The 16,330-nt window shown below is 39.4% G+C and overlaps 1 protein-coding gene across 3 annotated transcripts in view; it reads left to right on the forward strand.

Annotated features, from left to right (window-relative positions):
* The window catches only part of ptpn21 (protein tyrosine phosphatase non-receptor type 21), an 86,775-nt gene extending 71,375 nt beyond the window's left edge, over positions 1-15,400 (forward strand). For all 3 annotated transcript variants that reach the window (XM_041214521.1, XM_041214520.1, XM_041214522.1), the window contains 6 exons: positions 2,719-2,862; positions 4,729-4,947; positions 5,140-5,268; positions 6,860-7,094; positions 7,229-7,389; positions 13,483-15,400. In XM_041214521.1, coding sequence (XP_041070455.1) covers positions 2,719-2,862; positions 4,729-4,947; positions 5,140-5,268; positions 6,860-7,094; positions 7,229-7,389; positions 13,483-13,611 — 1,017 coding nt within the window. In that variant the 3' untranslated portion in view covers positions 13,612-15,400. The remainder of the gene's footprint in view (positions 1-2,718; positions 2,863-4,728; positions 4,948-5,139; positions 5,269-6,859; positions 7,095-7,228; positions 7,390-13,482) is intronic.
* Positions 15,401-16,330: the final 930 nt, after the last annotated feature.

Raw genomic sequence — 16,330 nt, forward strand, 5'->3', positions numbered from 1 at the left:
GGGGATTTAGGTGAGTTACTTGCCGCAGGATTCCTAGTCTCTGACCTGCTCTTGCAGCCACAGTATTTAAATGGTTAGTCCAGTTCAGTTTCTGGTCAGTGGTTATCCCCAGGATGTTGATAGTGGGGGATTCAGCGATGGTAATGCCATTGAATGTCAAGGGGCAATGGTTATATTCTCTCTTGTTGGAGATGGTCATTGCCTGGCAATTGTGTGGTGTGAGTGTTACTTGCCACTTATCAGCCCAAGCCTGGATATTGTCCAGGCCTTGTTGCATTTGGACATGGACTGCTTCAATATCTGAGAAGCCGCGCATGGTACTGAACATTGTGCAATCATTAACAAATATCTCTACTTCTGTGCAATCATTAACAAATATCTCTACTTCTGTTCAATCATTAACAAATATCTCTACTTCTGTGCAATCATTAACAAATATCTCTACTTCTGTGCAATCATTAACAAACATCCTCACTTCTGTCCTTATGATGGAAGGAAGGGCATTGATGAAGCAGCGGAAGATTATTGGGCCTAGGACACTATCCTGAGGAACTCCTGTAGTGATGTCCTGGAACTGAGATGGTTGACCTCCAACAACCACGACCATCTTCCTTTGTGCTAGGAGAGTTTTCCCGCGATTCCTATTGACTCCAGCTTTGCTAGGGCTCCTTGATGCCATACTCAGACAGATGCAGCCTTGATGTCAAGGGCATTCACTCTCAACTCACCTCTGGAGTTTAGCTCTTTTGTCCACATTTGAGCCAAAGCTGCAATGAGCTCAGGAGTTATGTGGCCCTGACGGAATCCAAACCGAGCATTAGCGAGCAGGTTATTGCTAAACAAGTGCTGCTTGATAACATTGTTGATGACCCCTTCCATCACTTTACTGATAGTCGAGAGTAGACTGATGGGGCGGTAATTGGCTGTGTTTGATTTGTCTTGGGCAATTTTCCGCATTGCCGGGTAGATGCCTGTGTTGAGCTATACTGGAACAATTTGGCTTGGGGCGCCACAAGTTCTGGGGCACAAGTCTCCAGTACTATTGCCAGAATGTTGTCTGGGTCCATTGCCTTTGCAGAATCCAGTGCAGTGCCTTCAGCCATTTCTTCATGTGTAGTGAATCGAATTGGCTGAAGATTGGCATCTTCGTTGCTGGGGATCTCCTGAGATGGATCATCCACTCCACTTCAGGCTGAAGATTGTTGCAAATACTTCAGCCTTATCTTTTGTACTTATGTGCTGGGCTCCTCCCTCATTGAGGATGGGGATACCTGTGTAGCCACCTCCTCCAGCGAGTTGTTTAATTGTCCAGTTGTTTAATTCATGACTGGATGTGGCAGGACTACAGAATTTAGTTGGTTGCAGAATCGCTTAGCTCTGTTTATCACTTGTTGCTTATGCTGTTTGGCACACAAGTAGTCCTGTGTTGTAGCTTCACCGGGTTGGCACCTCATTTTTTAGGTGCTACTCCTGGCTTGCCCTCTTGCACTGTTCATTGAACCAGGGTTCTCCTGCCTTGGTGGTAATGGTAGAGTGGAGGATATGCAGGGCCAAGTGGTTACAGATTGTGGTTGAGTATAGTTCTGCTGCTGTTGATAGTCCACGGTGCCTCATTGTTGCCTAGTCTTGGTTGCTGGATCTGTTTGAAATTCTATTTACCACAGTGGTGGTGCCACACAACACGATGGAGGGTGTCCACAAGGATTGTGCGGTGGTCACTCCTCCTGTCATCTGCGGCAGGTAGATTGGTGAGGATGAGGTCAAGTATGCTTTTCCCTCTCGTTGGTTCCCTCACCACCTCGCGCAGACCCAGCTATATCCTCTCGGACTTGTCCAGTTCAGTCTGTAGTGATGCTACCTATCCACTCTTGGTGACGGACATTGAAGTCCCCATCTGGAGTATGTTCTGCGCCCTTGCCCTCCGTGCTTCCTCCAAGTGGTATTCAACATAGAGGTGCACTGATTCATCAGCTGAGAGAGGACAAGGGGGTGCACTATATGGTAATCAGCAGGAGGTTTCCTTGCCCATTTTTGATCTGTTGAGACGTCATGGGGTCAGGAGTCGATGTTGATGACCACCAGGGCAACTCCCTCCCGACTGTATACCACTGTATACAGTCTGCTGGCTCAGTCCCAGACACCACCCACCGCCATCATCATCCCTGGGTGGTCCTGTCGAAATGGGTTTTTAACAACAATGGTTTCATGGTCATCATTAGAATTTTAATTCTAGATTTTTATTGAATTCAAATTCCACCATCTGCCGTGGTGGGTTTCTAATCTGGGTCCCCTGAGCATTACTCTGGGCCTCTGGATTACTAGTCCAGTTGACAATATCATGACACCGCTGTGTATTGTTTCTGGTTATGCAGTTGATTGTTTTGGAAAACCTGACTTCAGAGCGACCATTTAAAAAATGTGCTTTGGCCATTTGAATTGTTCTATCCTCTTGCTTTGGCCATTTGAATTGTTCTATCCTCTTGCTTTGGCCATTTGAATTGTTCTATCCTCTTGCATTTGGCCTGTGGAGCACCTGTTTGAGAGTTATTTTTAGCTATACGCTGTTGTGTTCTGATAGCAGTTTATTATACATGACTTCCTGGTTCCTGCAGAATCTTGCCTTGCAGGTTCTGTACACTGAGTAAATGTGTTCTTGATTGTGTTATGCCTGTTAGCTATTGGCTTTTGTTTTATTTAAATTATCCTTAAATTTTGAAGGATACGCGTAAAGGAACTCGTGTGTCTGATATTAGGAAAATTGGACCATTGAAGATGGCAGAATTAAATGGATTAACACCATTTCAAAAGCCTTTACCTGATGTTCTTAAAGACGAGCCTATCAAGACATCATACGACGAAAGGGTATAGTTTGATATCATTCATATTATTTATATGTTCAGAGCGTTAGATTGACTGTTAGACTGTCTGAAGATTGAACTGTTAAAGGCACAATATTTGATGAAACTCTGGATACCAGAAGTAGCTAAACTATATACTTTTAGTTACAATAATATTAGTAAAGTGATAATTGCACAATATAATACTGATATTTTATGTGTGGGCAACAGTAGTACAATTGACATTTCACCAGGAAAATTGCCGAGAGTTTCTGGTTCTTATTTACGTTTCCTGTTGGAATTGTGCATCTGTAAATGGACAGTTGAAAGAAATAGAATTGAACTTTTGCCATAGCTTACTCTTGTCCTTTGTAGCAACTTTGTATGCTCACCAACAACCATGAAATGGTAACCTAGTCTGATTTTGTTTTGGAAAAGGAGGGGGAAAGAGAAAATTGGCGAGTAAATTTATTTTTAAAACATTGCCATGGAAATATTTTATTTGTAGATATTTCAGGTACACTTTTTTTGTAAAAATACTGACGTAGCAAATATTTAAAAGTCCATCCTCATGTACACTTTCATTGTAAAAATACTGAAATGTATCTGAAATATGTGCAAATAAAATAATATTTCCAGGGAAAGGTTTTAAAAATTCTTTACCCCTACATTTATTCCCCACCCCCCCATAAAGTAAATGATTTACACTGGGATGCAAATCATTGGGATGCAAATCAATGGGTAGCAACGGTTTTCAATATTACACCCTGGTGCTATCAGATTTCATCCAGGCATCTATTCTTTGTCACAACCTATAATATGGAGTGTCAACGGGGTATGGCGGCCATGGTTGAGCCTAATCCCTTCCTTACCTGCCCTCTGCCCATGCACTTTCAGTTGGTGTCACCGCTGATTTTTCTTTTCCCCCTGTTCCTCATCCAGTTATACGTGAAGCCATACTTTGCTTCTACTGCCACTTCAGCAGTGAGTAATTAATTAACTAGCTGTTAGTACCCAAGACTTTTGTGGTCTTAAATGCCTCAGTTACTACTGGGCCGTCAGGTAGCCTTCACTGGTTAATTTCATGATATAATTAATTGTTGAGTTTCAAATTGTTTTTATGTGAAGGTTTTTTGGATTAAAAGTTGAATCTTCAGAATTTAACGGGAAGATGTGCTTTAGGGAGAAGAGCTTTTTTTAATTATAAGAATATAGTTATTTCTATTATTATTATTATTGTAATTCATTGAGAATTATGCCTCAGCTTTTGGTTATTGAAATGTTTAGCATACCACAAAGGTTTGTGATGCACCTGGTTTCTAATTTATATTTTGTCATTTAAAAAAAGTATTTTCGAATTCAAAATAGAAGTTATGCTAAACTGAAAGTTCCAGAAAATGGTATTTGTTTACAGTAAAATTAATGCAAAACTTCCGCTGCTTATGCCAATGTGATAGAATGCTGTCTTGGATTAAATTGAATGCTGACTTTTTTTAAAGTGATTATAAGAAACAAAAGCTGATGATCTAACTGGATAAAATGACTTGATTAAATTGCTGTGCCTTAAGAGATTGAATTAACCAATTATATTATTGCTTGCTTGAGCTTCTGTGTCATTTTAAAGGTCTATATTAACTCAAATCCTCATTGTTTTGTAAACAGACTTAAAGAAACCATAGTGAAAACTGAAATATGAGGGTAGTAAGTAAATGCTTGTAATCTTGTTGGAGAAGAGAAAAAAAAGGCAAAATTTATCATAAACTGTTTATAAAAACGCTATGAAAAAGTCTTAATGGTGAAATGTATTTTCAAAATCCATTTACTACATCATTGCTCCAGCAGTTTCATTTTAAAATAAAATGGCTCTTGTAAGTGTGTTTTGCATTTTTAGTACAAAATCTTGGAGCAGCGTCTGGAACAGAAAATGGTGTTTACAGAATATGAAAGTGTTCCAAAGAAAAATCCAAAAGCAGAGTGTACCATTGCATTGCTGCCTGAAAATGCAGAAAGAAATCGATTTCCAGATGTTATTCCCTATGATGATAACAGGGTGGAGCTAGTGCCTACAAAAGAGAACAATACTGGTTACATAAATGCATCTCATATAAAGGTAGATAAGTTTTATACATGGTGTTTGCTTTGTAATTGTTTTGGCTGTGGAAAGCTAGAAGTGTGGCAATTCTGCAGATTCCATTGAATTTAAGTACTTAAAAGTTTGAGCTTTGCCACAGTTCTTCACAAATTTATAATTTTTTCTTAACTTGCCCCTGGTTGTCAGATAACTTTCATCTTTTCACTACAGGCAGTAGTTGAAGGCAAGGAATGGAATTACATTGCCACACAAGGACCACTCCAGACCACTTGCCTTGATTTTTGGCAAATGGTGTGGGAACAAGGAGTCGCTATCATAGCCATGATTACCATAGAAGAGGTATTTCTTGAGTTGCTCATGCCCTTGGCTTTAGAATTAATATCTGCATTTTTTCTGTGTATACAAATAAAATACAGTAATAGAACTAGACTTCCTGAATAAGTGAAAGCCTGATGTTTCTGGGTCCTGCCAGAATTTGCACGTCAGACAAGTTTCATCCACTTGACTTGCGCTTGGGACTGTCATAATAGGCTCAGGAATTTTGAAATATATTATTGCAAACTTCTGTTGGACACAGTAATATGATCTCATAGGCTGGATTTCTGGGCCCAAAAATGCCAATGCTGGCTTACTTGTCATTTTCCTATTGCTGTTCTTGGTGCAGCCATTTTTTTTGCAGAGGCAGGTTTGGGGTCAGCAGGGCTCCCTGTCCCCAAGGGACATTTTTTTTTAATTGTTTCATGGGATATGGGGCATCACTAGCTAGACCAGCATTTTTATTGCCCGTCTCTGATTGCTCTTGAGAAGGTGGTGGTGACCTGCTTTCTGGAACCGCTGCAGTCCATGTGGTGCAGGTACACCCACAGTGCACTTAGGGAGAGAGTTCCAGGATTTTGACCCAGCGACAGTGAAGGAACAGCGATATAGTTCTAAGTCAGGATGGTATGTGGCTTGGAGGGGAGCTTGTAGGTGGCGGTGTTCTCATGCAGCTGCTGCTCTTGCCCTTCCAGGTGGTAGAGTTTGGAAGGTGCTGTCAAAGGACCTACGGTGAATTGTTGTAGAGCATTGTGTAGATAGCTGATTAAGCTTCTAATAATTTTGTGACTGTTAATTAAAGAAAAATTCCAGTCGACCTCCAGTTTCCCACATAGGTCAGGACAGTTTAGGTGTCTAGAGATGTGCAGCCAGCAGCAAGTTGGGGAGCAGGCCTAAAGGCCTTCCCTGCCTGCCTGGCTGAGGGAACAGCCACACGCCAGCCTATATAGGGGCTCCCTACCCCCACCATCTATAGCTCTGACCTCGTTGCAAAAACTATTTTTCACCTATAAGTTTAAAAAAGTTGGTAAGAAAACAGCTCCATGTTGAAGCACCCTCTGTAACTTACCCTCTATTGTAGCCTGTTGCTCCTGTCTTGCTGGTAAGCCTCTGATTAGCCCTCCAGCTTTGCGACCTGTCCACAACCCTTAATTGAACAAGGAATATGTTTCCATGCCGGTTAAGGGGATACCACCTTCAAAATCCCAGTTAGTTACTGTTGCCCCCATGGACAAGTTCAGTCCCATTTTTTGTTTCCCACCCCTGAAGGGAAAATCAAGCTTTGTATCACTGTTAACTTTGTGCATATAATTTAAGTGCAGATGTTGAGATTTTACTTCAGTGCGACAGAATATTTATGAGGTTTGAAAGTATTCCCTTTCAAGTTTTTCTCCCCTCAAATCATTTATTCCTTGTTATAAATTTCACAAAAGTGGTTAGGAAATTGTGCAGCATTTTATCAATCAATTAGCACTTCAAATAGAATTTTTAAAAATGATTACGTAAAGTGACTTCCAAATTCAGTTCACAATGCAATTACTTGGAGTATGCATAATTACGAAATTGGATGTCCTCTAGTGTTAATCAAGTCCTTTATATTGTATTTATGTTACAGGAGGGAGGGAGAGAGAAGAGCTTTCGGTATTGGCCTCGATTAGGTTCCAGGAATAACTCAGTCACGTATGGAAGATTCAAAATAACCACACGATTTCGAACAGACTCAGGTTGTTATGCAACCACAGGGTTGAAAATTAAACATCTATTGAATGGGCAAGAGAGGACAGTATGGCATTTACAGTATACAGACTGGCCAGAAAATGGCTGCCCAGAAGATGTCAAGGGATTTCGATGTAAGTTTTATTTCATTTTGATTAACTTTTCAAATTTGAATAAACGCCGTACGTTTATACTGACGTATTTTGCCCCACTTACATAAATAATTCTTGTTAACATGCATTTTCTTAATTTGCCATTGCCTTTATAGCTTATTTGGATGAAATTGAGTCAGTGCGTCGCCATACTAATAGTGCAACAGACGGTAAAAATCCGGATACACCTTTACTTATACACTGCAGTGCTGGTGTTGGAAGGACTGGTGTTGTAATTTTATCGGAAATTATGATTGGCTGCCTGGAACACAATGCAGTAAGCTTAATCTTTTTATTGAACTTGCCCTGGTACACAGTCTGTCTGATAAATTCAAGTAACTTCTGCACAACTGATAACCAACAGACCTTTGGTTATTTTCTTTTTTCCTTCTTAAATAATAGTGATGTTTGTAGTTTGCAAGTCCAAAGGCACAATTTCTGAACCTGGAGAGCTTTGGAAAATTAGGACCAACTCATCTGCAATTTCCTTACCTATTTATTTTAATAGCTTGGGTTGGAAACCATCATGGCCTGGAAATTTGTTAGTCCTGAATGCTATTATTTTACTAGTCACTATTTTTAAACATTTTAAATCCCCTTAAGTTCCTCCCTTTTGACTTAATTTCCATTCCCTTTGTAACTGCTGGCATTTTGTCCTCTTCTTCCACAGTGAAAATTGGTACAAAGTACTCATTCAACAAGTCTACCATTTCTTTATTGTCCATAAGAGTCTTGCCCACTTCTATCTTGAGGCCATATTTGCCTTTACTACACTTTTTTCTGAATGTATTTTTAAAATATTATCAGTTTTGATATCTTGTGCATTTTTCATAGGTTCTTTGTTCTCCTCCGTCCTTTGAGGTAGAAAATTCCAAAGATTCACCACCCTCTTGAATGAAGAATTCCTCCTCATCTTAGTCCTAAATGGCCTACCTCTTATTCTGAGACTGCATCCTCTTGCCCTATACTCCCTGCCCTGCCAGCCCGAGGAAACACCCTTCCTGCATCTACCCTGTCAAGCCCTATAAAATTTTGTATGCTTCAATCAGATCACCTCTCATTCTTCTAAACTCTAAAGAATATAGGTTCAGTCTCCTCAATCTCTCAAAGGACAATCGCACCATCCCAAGAATCAGATTGGTGAACCTTTGTTGCACTCCCTCTCTGGCAAGTATATCCTTCCTTAGGTGACCAAAACTACACCGTACTCCAGGTATAGCCTCACTAAGGCTGTATACAATTGCAGCAAGACTACTTTATTCTTGTACTCATATCCTCTTGAAATAAAGGTCAACGTACCATTTGACTTCCTAATCGCTTGTTGCACCTGCATGTTAGCTTTCAGGGACTTATGAACAAGGATACCCAGGTCCCTTTGGACATGAATACTTGTCAGTCTCTCACCATTTAAGAAATATTCTGCATTTCTGCTTTTCCTACAAAGTGGATAACTTCACATTTTTACACATATTTCATCCACCATGTTCTTGTCCACTCACTTGGCCTGTCTAAATCCCCTTGAAGCTTCTTTGCATCCTCCTCACAACTCACATTCCCACCTGGTTTTGTGTCATCAGCAAACTTGGAAATTTTATGTTTGATCCCCACATCCAAATTGTTGATATAGATTGCAAATAGCTGGAGCCAAGCACTGATCCTTGCCATAGCCCACTAGTCACAGTCTGCCAACCTGACAATGACCCATTTATTCCTACTCTGTTTTCTGTCCGTTAACCAATTCTTAATCCATGCTAATATATTACTCCCAATCCCATGTGCCCTAATTTTGCTTCCCGAGGTCCTGTGTGGGACCTTATCAAAAGCCTTCTGAAAATCCAAATACACCACACTTACTAGTTCCCTCTTATCTATTCTGTTAGTTATATCCTCAAAAAAACTCCAGCAGGTTTGTCAAACATGATTTCCCATTCATGTTGACTCTGCCCAATCCTACCCTTATTTTCTAAATGTCCAGTTATCACATCCTTTATAGTTGTAGCATTTCCCCTACTAATGTCAGTTCTGTAGTTCTTCATTTTCTCACTCTCTCATGTCTCATCCTTTCAAAGTTTGCCTCATTTAAATTTATAACCTGGGTTTATTAGTCTCCCTTCTCATTTTCAAACATTACATCAGATTTAATCATATTATGGTGATTATTTGCGAGGTGTTGCCTTACCGTCAGATTGTTAACTATTTCACGTTCATTGCTCATCCTACACATAATTTGGCCAGTCTGCTTATCGATTCTAAAGCATTTCGTTCTGGAAATGCCCCAAATGTAATTAACAAAGATGAATTTTTAAAATGAGTTCTTCTCTCTAGGTGAAAATTAAAATTCCTATCATCTTCTATTATAGCCACATTGTTTTTGCTACTTTCCCTTATCTCTGTATTTGTACATGCACCCATTATAGCCAATAGCAATGATTTATATTTATTTAGCATCTTCATCATGATAAAATGCCCCAAGGTACTTCACAGGTGCTTTATAAAATAAAATATGTTGTTGAGGTGCATAAGGAGATATTAGGTCAGACGACCAAAAGTTTGGTCAAAGAGAATGGCTTAAAGGAGGAAAGTAAGGTAGAGAGACAGAGAGGTGTAAGAAAGAGCTTCAGGCCGAGGCAACTGAAGACGTGATCACTAATAGCCAAGCAGTTAAAATCAGGGATTCTTATGTGGACACTTAAAAGAGTGCAGATAATTTGGAGGACTGTGGGACTGGAGGAGATTACAGAAAAAAGGAGGGGCGAGGCCATGGATGGATTTGAAATAAGTTTGAGAATTTCCAAATCAAGACGTTGCTTGACCAGAGAGGACAGGGATGATGGGTAAATGGGACTCGGTGCAAGTAAGGATACAAGCAGAAGAGCTTTATATGACCTCCAGTTTATCAAGGGTAAAATGTGGAGACCAGCTAGAATCTGTTGGAATAGCCAAGTCAGAGATAACGAAGGTACAAGTGAGCGTTTCAGCAGCAGTTGAGCAGAGACGAGCGAAGTCAGGAGATATTACGGAAGTGGAAATAGGTGGTCTTAGCAATGGACCAGATATGAGGTTGGAAGTTCATCTCATTTTCAATTGTGATCCGAGGTTGTGAACATACTAATTTAATCTTGGAACTGTTGCCAAGGAGAGGGATGGAGTTGGCAGTAGGAAACAGAGTTTTTGATGGGGATCGCAGATGATGGATTCAGCCTTTCCACTATATAATTGAAGGAAATTTCTGTTCATCCAATACTAGATGCCGGATAATACTAGATAGCATTCTGATAGGGCTGGATTTTCATGTTAAGGGCACGTAGTAGGAGTCTGGAAAATTCCTGGCCCAATGTGCCTGCCTCGGGTAAAAGTGCCTGGAAAGGTATGATTTTCGCTCTGGGGTATAGGTACAAGCTGCAGTCGGGCCTGCTGCCCCCATAGAAACAGTTTGGAGGGAGCCACGAGCTGCCGAGTGCTGTGGTGGGCTGTTTAAAAGGCCTGCCTTAGTTTTCTGAGACCTTGTCTCGGTTGTTTAATTTGATATTAGGCCAAGAATAGGAGGTCACTTATTTTTGGAAGATGCGAGTTTAGATGGGGTAGAGAATGAAAGAGATTTCTAAATACAAATTAGATCAATCATTAAAAGTTATATCACAAGTTAGCACGATCATTTTTTAAAAAAACAAACCAAGCACTAGGCTTTATTACTAGAGGGATATAATTGAATAGTAGAGAAGATGTGCTAAACCTGTATTGAATCTTGGTTCAACCACACTCAAGAATACTGCATGTACGTCCAGTTACCATATCATAGAAAGTATATAGAGGCACTGGAGAAGGTGCAGAGAAGATGATACCATATCTGGAAAGGTTTGACGGGGTGGGTCCCTTCTCAAAAAAAGAGTGGTGAGGGTTGACCTAATAGAGGTCTTTAAAATTATAGAAGGTTTTGATGGACTGGATGCAGAGAGAATGTTCCCTCTTGTGGGAAAGAGCATAACTAGTGGCCATTAATATAAGATAGTCCCCAAGAAATCCATTAGAGAATTCACAAGAAACTATTTTAACCAAAGAGTGGTAAGAATGTGGAACTTGCTAACACGGGAAGTGGTTGAAGTGAATAGCATAGATGCAGTTAAAGGGAAACCAGGCAAGCATATCAGGGAGAAGGTAATTGATGAGTTATGATGGTAGATTTAAGAGTGGAGCATAAACACCTGCATGGACTGGTTGGGCCAAATGGCCTCTTTCTGTGCTGCAGATCCTATGCAGGTAGATGTAATGGCTATGATATCATACTTCTGAAAGCACATTTGTACTTTTAAGTCACTTGTTTTATGCTACATTGTTTCATGTATAGAACCATTATTTGGGTAACTGTTCATACCCCCATATTTATCCTGCTGGTCTTTTCTCATTTGTTGACCTGTTGTGCTGATTTCCCTTCAGAACCCCATAAATAGTTAGAATCTTTCTCCATTGCTTTATTTACTCTTTCTATAAGTACGTAGGTTATTTAGGTGCCTCCAGATTTGGCTCAAGTGCCCCATAAGTTTACACTCCTCCCCTTCTGCACCAGTTAATCCCGTCACGTCTTGCTAATTGTAATCTTTCTATGGGTAGTATTTTGCAGCCCTTCCCGCCGGCAGGATCTCCCGGTCCCGCCAAAGTCAGTGGACTTTCGAATGGTTCACTGCATTTTCCAGCCGCCCTTCTGCTGCGATTAAGCCGTAAAATTCCACCCTATGACTAGTTCAACATCTGGGGCTAGGAGTATTCCAGCGATTGCTACCCTGCAGATTTGCTACTTACGCTAGAATTCAATTCCTTAAATCCTCTTTGGAACCTCAAACCTATTCTTATCTGTCATTAGTTTCTGTGTGAACCATGGCTATTGACTGCTCACTTTCCCATTCCAGATCCTTTTGAATTTGCTCTTGATGTTCTGAACCTTGGCACTTGAGAAATAGCATACCATTGCCAAGTCTGCTCAGTGAAGTGGAGGTTGTGTGTGATCGGCATCTCTGTCTAAAGGGAGTAGGATGAGGGGGTTGTTGGTGATGGGTACTTCTGGTCTGGCAGTGGTTGAGGCTCGCTGTGTTGTCAGGTCAGATTCTTTGGGGTTGACTGAGCGGTCCCTTGCTAGTGGGGATGGGTTGGTTAACTGATCATGATCTCTGGGATGGGTAAGAGGCTTATTATGATCTATGCTCAGTCAGGAATGGAGGCTGACATGTACTCTGCTGTGAGATGGGTGTGCTTGGGCACTGATGAAGTTGGAGAATAACACCTGGAGTGCTTTAGGTTCTGGGTATCTCCACCTGGTTTACTGATTTTAATACTGCAAGCATTTACCGTTGCAGGTAGATGGTTCTTGACTCTGTTGTATAATGGAGGTTTGGGAAGTTTTGATAGATTTGTCATTTGCTTCATCACCGTTGTGCTTTGTTTTCCAACATTCTTTACTCATTGGTTGCTACCGAGTTTTGTAGTGCATTATTTCTTGAACAATTTCATGCTTCTACCAGCTTATGTGTGCATATATTTTTGAGTTTACCTGTCAATAGTAAATGAATAGCTGACATTTATATGTTTGATCTCTGTTTCCATGATATGCAACAATTGATAATTTAAATGTTTGTTTTGTTTGCTTCTGCATGTATTGGGCATTCGGGACTGTGATCCTTTTTTCCTGAATGAGATACCTTAGGATCTCTGAGGGTTGAATAAGGAGCTGGCATGTACTGTTAAGTGCTGTCCCATTTTAATCAATTAGTCACATAATATCGTGTCCACAGTGTCAACCGTGGGCATTTTCGGGCCACACTCTGGTTTTCATATAGGTATTGGTATTGTTTTACTAAAGTGCAGAAATTTCATTTGTTACACATTATCTATTAAATCATCACTGATTACAAATTTGATGACACTGCATCCATTTTACAGTCATAAAACAGGTGCCATGGTTTGGTTGGGGTGGGGTGGTGGGTAACACATGCATGCACTTTTTGAGCTGGAAGTGTGCCACTCACTATGTTCATATATGCCTCAAAAGAGTTGTCCAGGGCACATGCTCAAAATGGGCATTAGGCTTTTTTTATACTTTGAGGATCAGGAAGATGTTCTGTAAAACTTGTCTTGAGTAATGAAATACAAGGGTAGATTATGTGGTCTGGGGTAGGTACACACTTGTCTTTCCTTGTTTGTATTTGTTTTTGTCTAACTGTGGTCATTTAATATTCTTTTGCACTTTCTGTATCAATTGAGAAAGGCCAGTTTATATTTTTTAGAAAATCCATTCTGTGGTACTGGTGTGTTTAAAGTCACCCTTTTGTATCAAATCAATGCAATATATGTAAATGTATCTTAATTTTTTATCCCACAGACTCTGGATGTTACTACTGTGCTGAACCTCCTCAGACAACAACGGATGCTAATGGTGCAGACAATTGCACAATATATCTTAGTCTACAAAGTGCTCATTCACTTTCTGAGAAGCTCTAGGCTGATATAAGCTTGTGTTCAAATGTGCTGTAATTTTGCAAGCAAAACAGCTGAATGCATAATTGTTTGAAATGAAGGAAAAGTTTCTCTAACCTTTAAGAGGAGGAGGAATAAACTTGTGTAAGAGGGCAAGTGAAGTACACAGAAGAAGCATCAAATCTATGGGAGAAATACATGTTTCCCTGTGTTACCTCCAATTTTTTTAACTGTATTGGAAAATGCATTGTGCTTCAATTGGTAGGAAATTTTATGAAGAAAATGTTTATTTCTCTAATATGAAGTAAGAGAAACCTATCTTATGGCAGTTTTTCTATGTAAATTTGAGTGCAAGTTGGTAACTTTTAACCATTTTCTGCTCTCTGAGCATGATTGTAAACAAGATTGTCATAAGAGGACAAATACTATGAATCCACCATACTTGGTGCATGATCAGTTTAAAGCTATAGTGTGAAAGTATTTTAATTTAAAGGAAATGTGATGAGAGGATGATAGCTGATTCTTTTCATTAGTAGGAAGAAATAAGAATGTGCAAACAGAATGATGAGTGAATGTGAGATTCATGGAGTAAGATTGAACTGGTGCAAATGAAAGATTTTTGTTGGAATTAATACTTTTAGACCTGGAACTGGTGTGTAAAATAGGTGATAATTTTCTTGTTAGGCTTGTATTGTATCACAGTTTACGGAAGTAATGAAAGTACAAGTTATACTGATACGGAATAAACCAATCCTGTTCATATTTTTAAATTTACAGCTGTTCAGTTAAGACAACTATCCATTTAGTAAAAAGTCTGGTTTGTATAGTTTAATTAGCAGACCCAGTTATAATTATTGACATCTAAAATTATGTGATTGCTAAAAGCAATGTAAGCTTATTCTAGTTCAGATATCCATTCTAATTGTGTTGGAACTAATCTTATATTTGAATTACTTTTAGCTCGTAATAGGTTTAAATTTGATGAGTATTTTGGCACTGATAACCATTTGATATAAGTAGTGGAGTTAGTCTGCACACAACTGGCTTTTGTGTGACTTTCAGTGTAATATACTTTGTGAAATATAATTTTGCAGTAAAGCACTTCAAATATAATCTATGAATTGGAAAACTGCTGCTAAGTGACTTGAGTTTACAAAGTGTAAAAGTGAAGGATTCCTGCACAATGTCTATGTTTCTTTTAAAACTTGTGTGGAAGCATTTTTGTAAATCTCTCTTAACTCTGATCTACCTGTATTCACCTCAACTCAGTGATTCAGTAATTATGAGAAAAGGAGTTTATGATAACTGGAAGTTCATTTCCTTTACAGGGCAGTGTATTGAACCATGGGAGTATGAAGGACAATCTGTAAAACATTTATGTATATATAAATTAAGTAGATCACATCATATTCTAAAATGCATTATGTACAGGATTGTACTTTGTGAAAATTACGAGTGTGTGTATTTGTGCTTTTGTATGTTAAAGTCAACATTTATGCCATATCATTCTTTCTTAGTGTTCTTTTTAGATCAGGTGCAGTATGACTTGTGCATTGATTATGGGTTTACAAATGTGGCTTGCAATGTTTGTTAAGTTGATGGATTTTGTTTTCTTATGTAACACCAGAAGAACACCTGATATGATAGACATGTTGTTGTAACCTACCCATCTCTCACATCTCATGTGAAATTGATCTCCACAGAGATGGGAAATATTTTTGATTGGTTCCTGGAAAAGAAGTAAACCATGTTTCCTTACCCACTGCTGATATATATGTAAATACCACTGTAGCATAAATAAATCTCTGCAAGTTTGGCTGAAACATCTTTTTAGAATGTGGCCTTTTTTGGTAAAGTTCAAGAAATAAGCAAAACTTTAGTTTTACCCTTTTCTTATTTGCATTTTTCCTTCTGTGCCAGTACTTTGTGTATATGCAGAACCATTTGGTAGAATGCTTTGTTTATAACATTTTCAGAAACTTTCTCCAAACTTGAATAAATGGTATAGTTCTTCCAGAACTTGCAAGCTTTATAGTCTCGATTTTGGTCTTGCACTCAAAATACATTACAAATGACAGGTTTTCTAATTTGAAATTTGGTGTCCTTTAAAGTTTCATTTGTCATGCATATGATAAACAACCAATGAATGTTCTTCCTAAATTTTTTTTCAAGAATATTACCTCAGCAGAAATTGGAGTTTATGCATTACTCTCTTAACATAGAAACGTGGAAAATAGGAGCAGGAGTAGGTCATTTGGCCCTTTGAGCCTGTTTGGCCATTCAATCTGATCGTGGATGATCCTCTACTTCAAAGCTATACTCCCATGCTCTCCTATACCCCTTGATGCCTTTAAAGTCCAGAAATCTATCTATTTTCTCTTTAAATATCTTCAGAGAATTGGCCTCCACAGCCTTCTATGGTAGAGAATTCCATAGGTTCACCACCTTATGAGTGAAGAAGTATCTCCTCATCTCAGTCCTAAATGGTCTACCCCGTATCCAGAGACTGACTCCTTGTTATAGGCCACCCCCCAACCAAGCCAGAGGAAATATCATCCCTGTATCCAGTCTGTCAGAAATTTATGTTTCAATGAGATCTCCTCTCATTTTTCTGAACTCCAGCGAATACAAGCCTAGTCGGCCCAATCTCTCCTCATAAGATAATCCTGCCACCCCAGGACACTGTCTGGTGAACCCTCACTGCACTCCCTCTACGGCAAGTGTATCCTTTCTTAGGTAAGGCTACCAAAACT

The sequence above is a fragment of the Carcharodon carcharias genome, chromosome 20, assembly GCF_017639515.1.
Source record: "Carcharodon carcharias isolate sCarCar2 chromosome 20, sCarCar2.pri, whole genome shotgun sequence".
NCBI lineage: Eukaryota > Metazoa > Chordata > Chondrichthyes > Lamniformes > Lamnidae > Carcharodon > Carcharodon carcharias.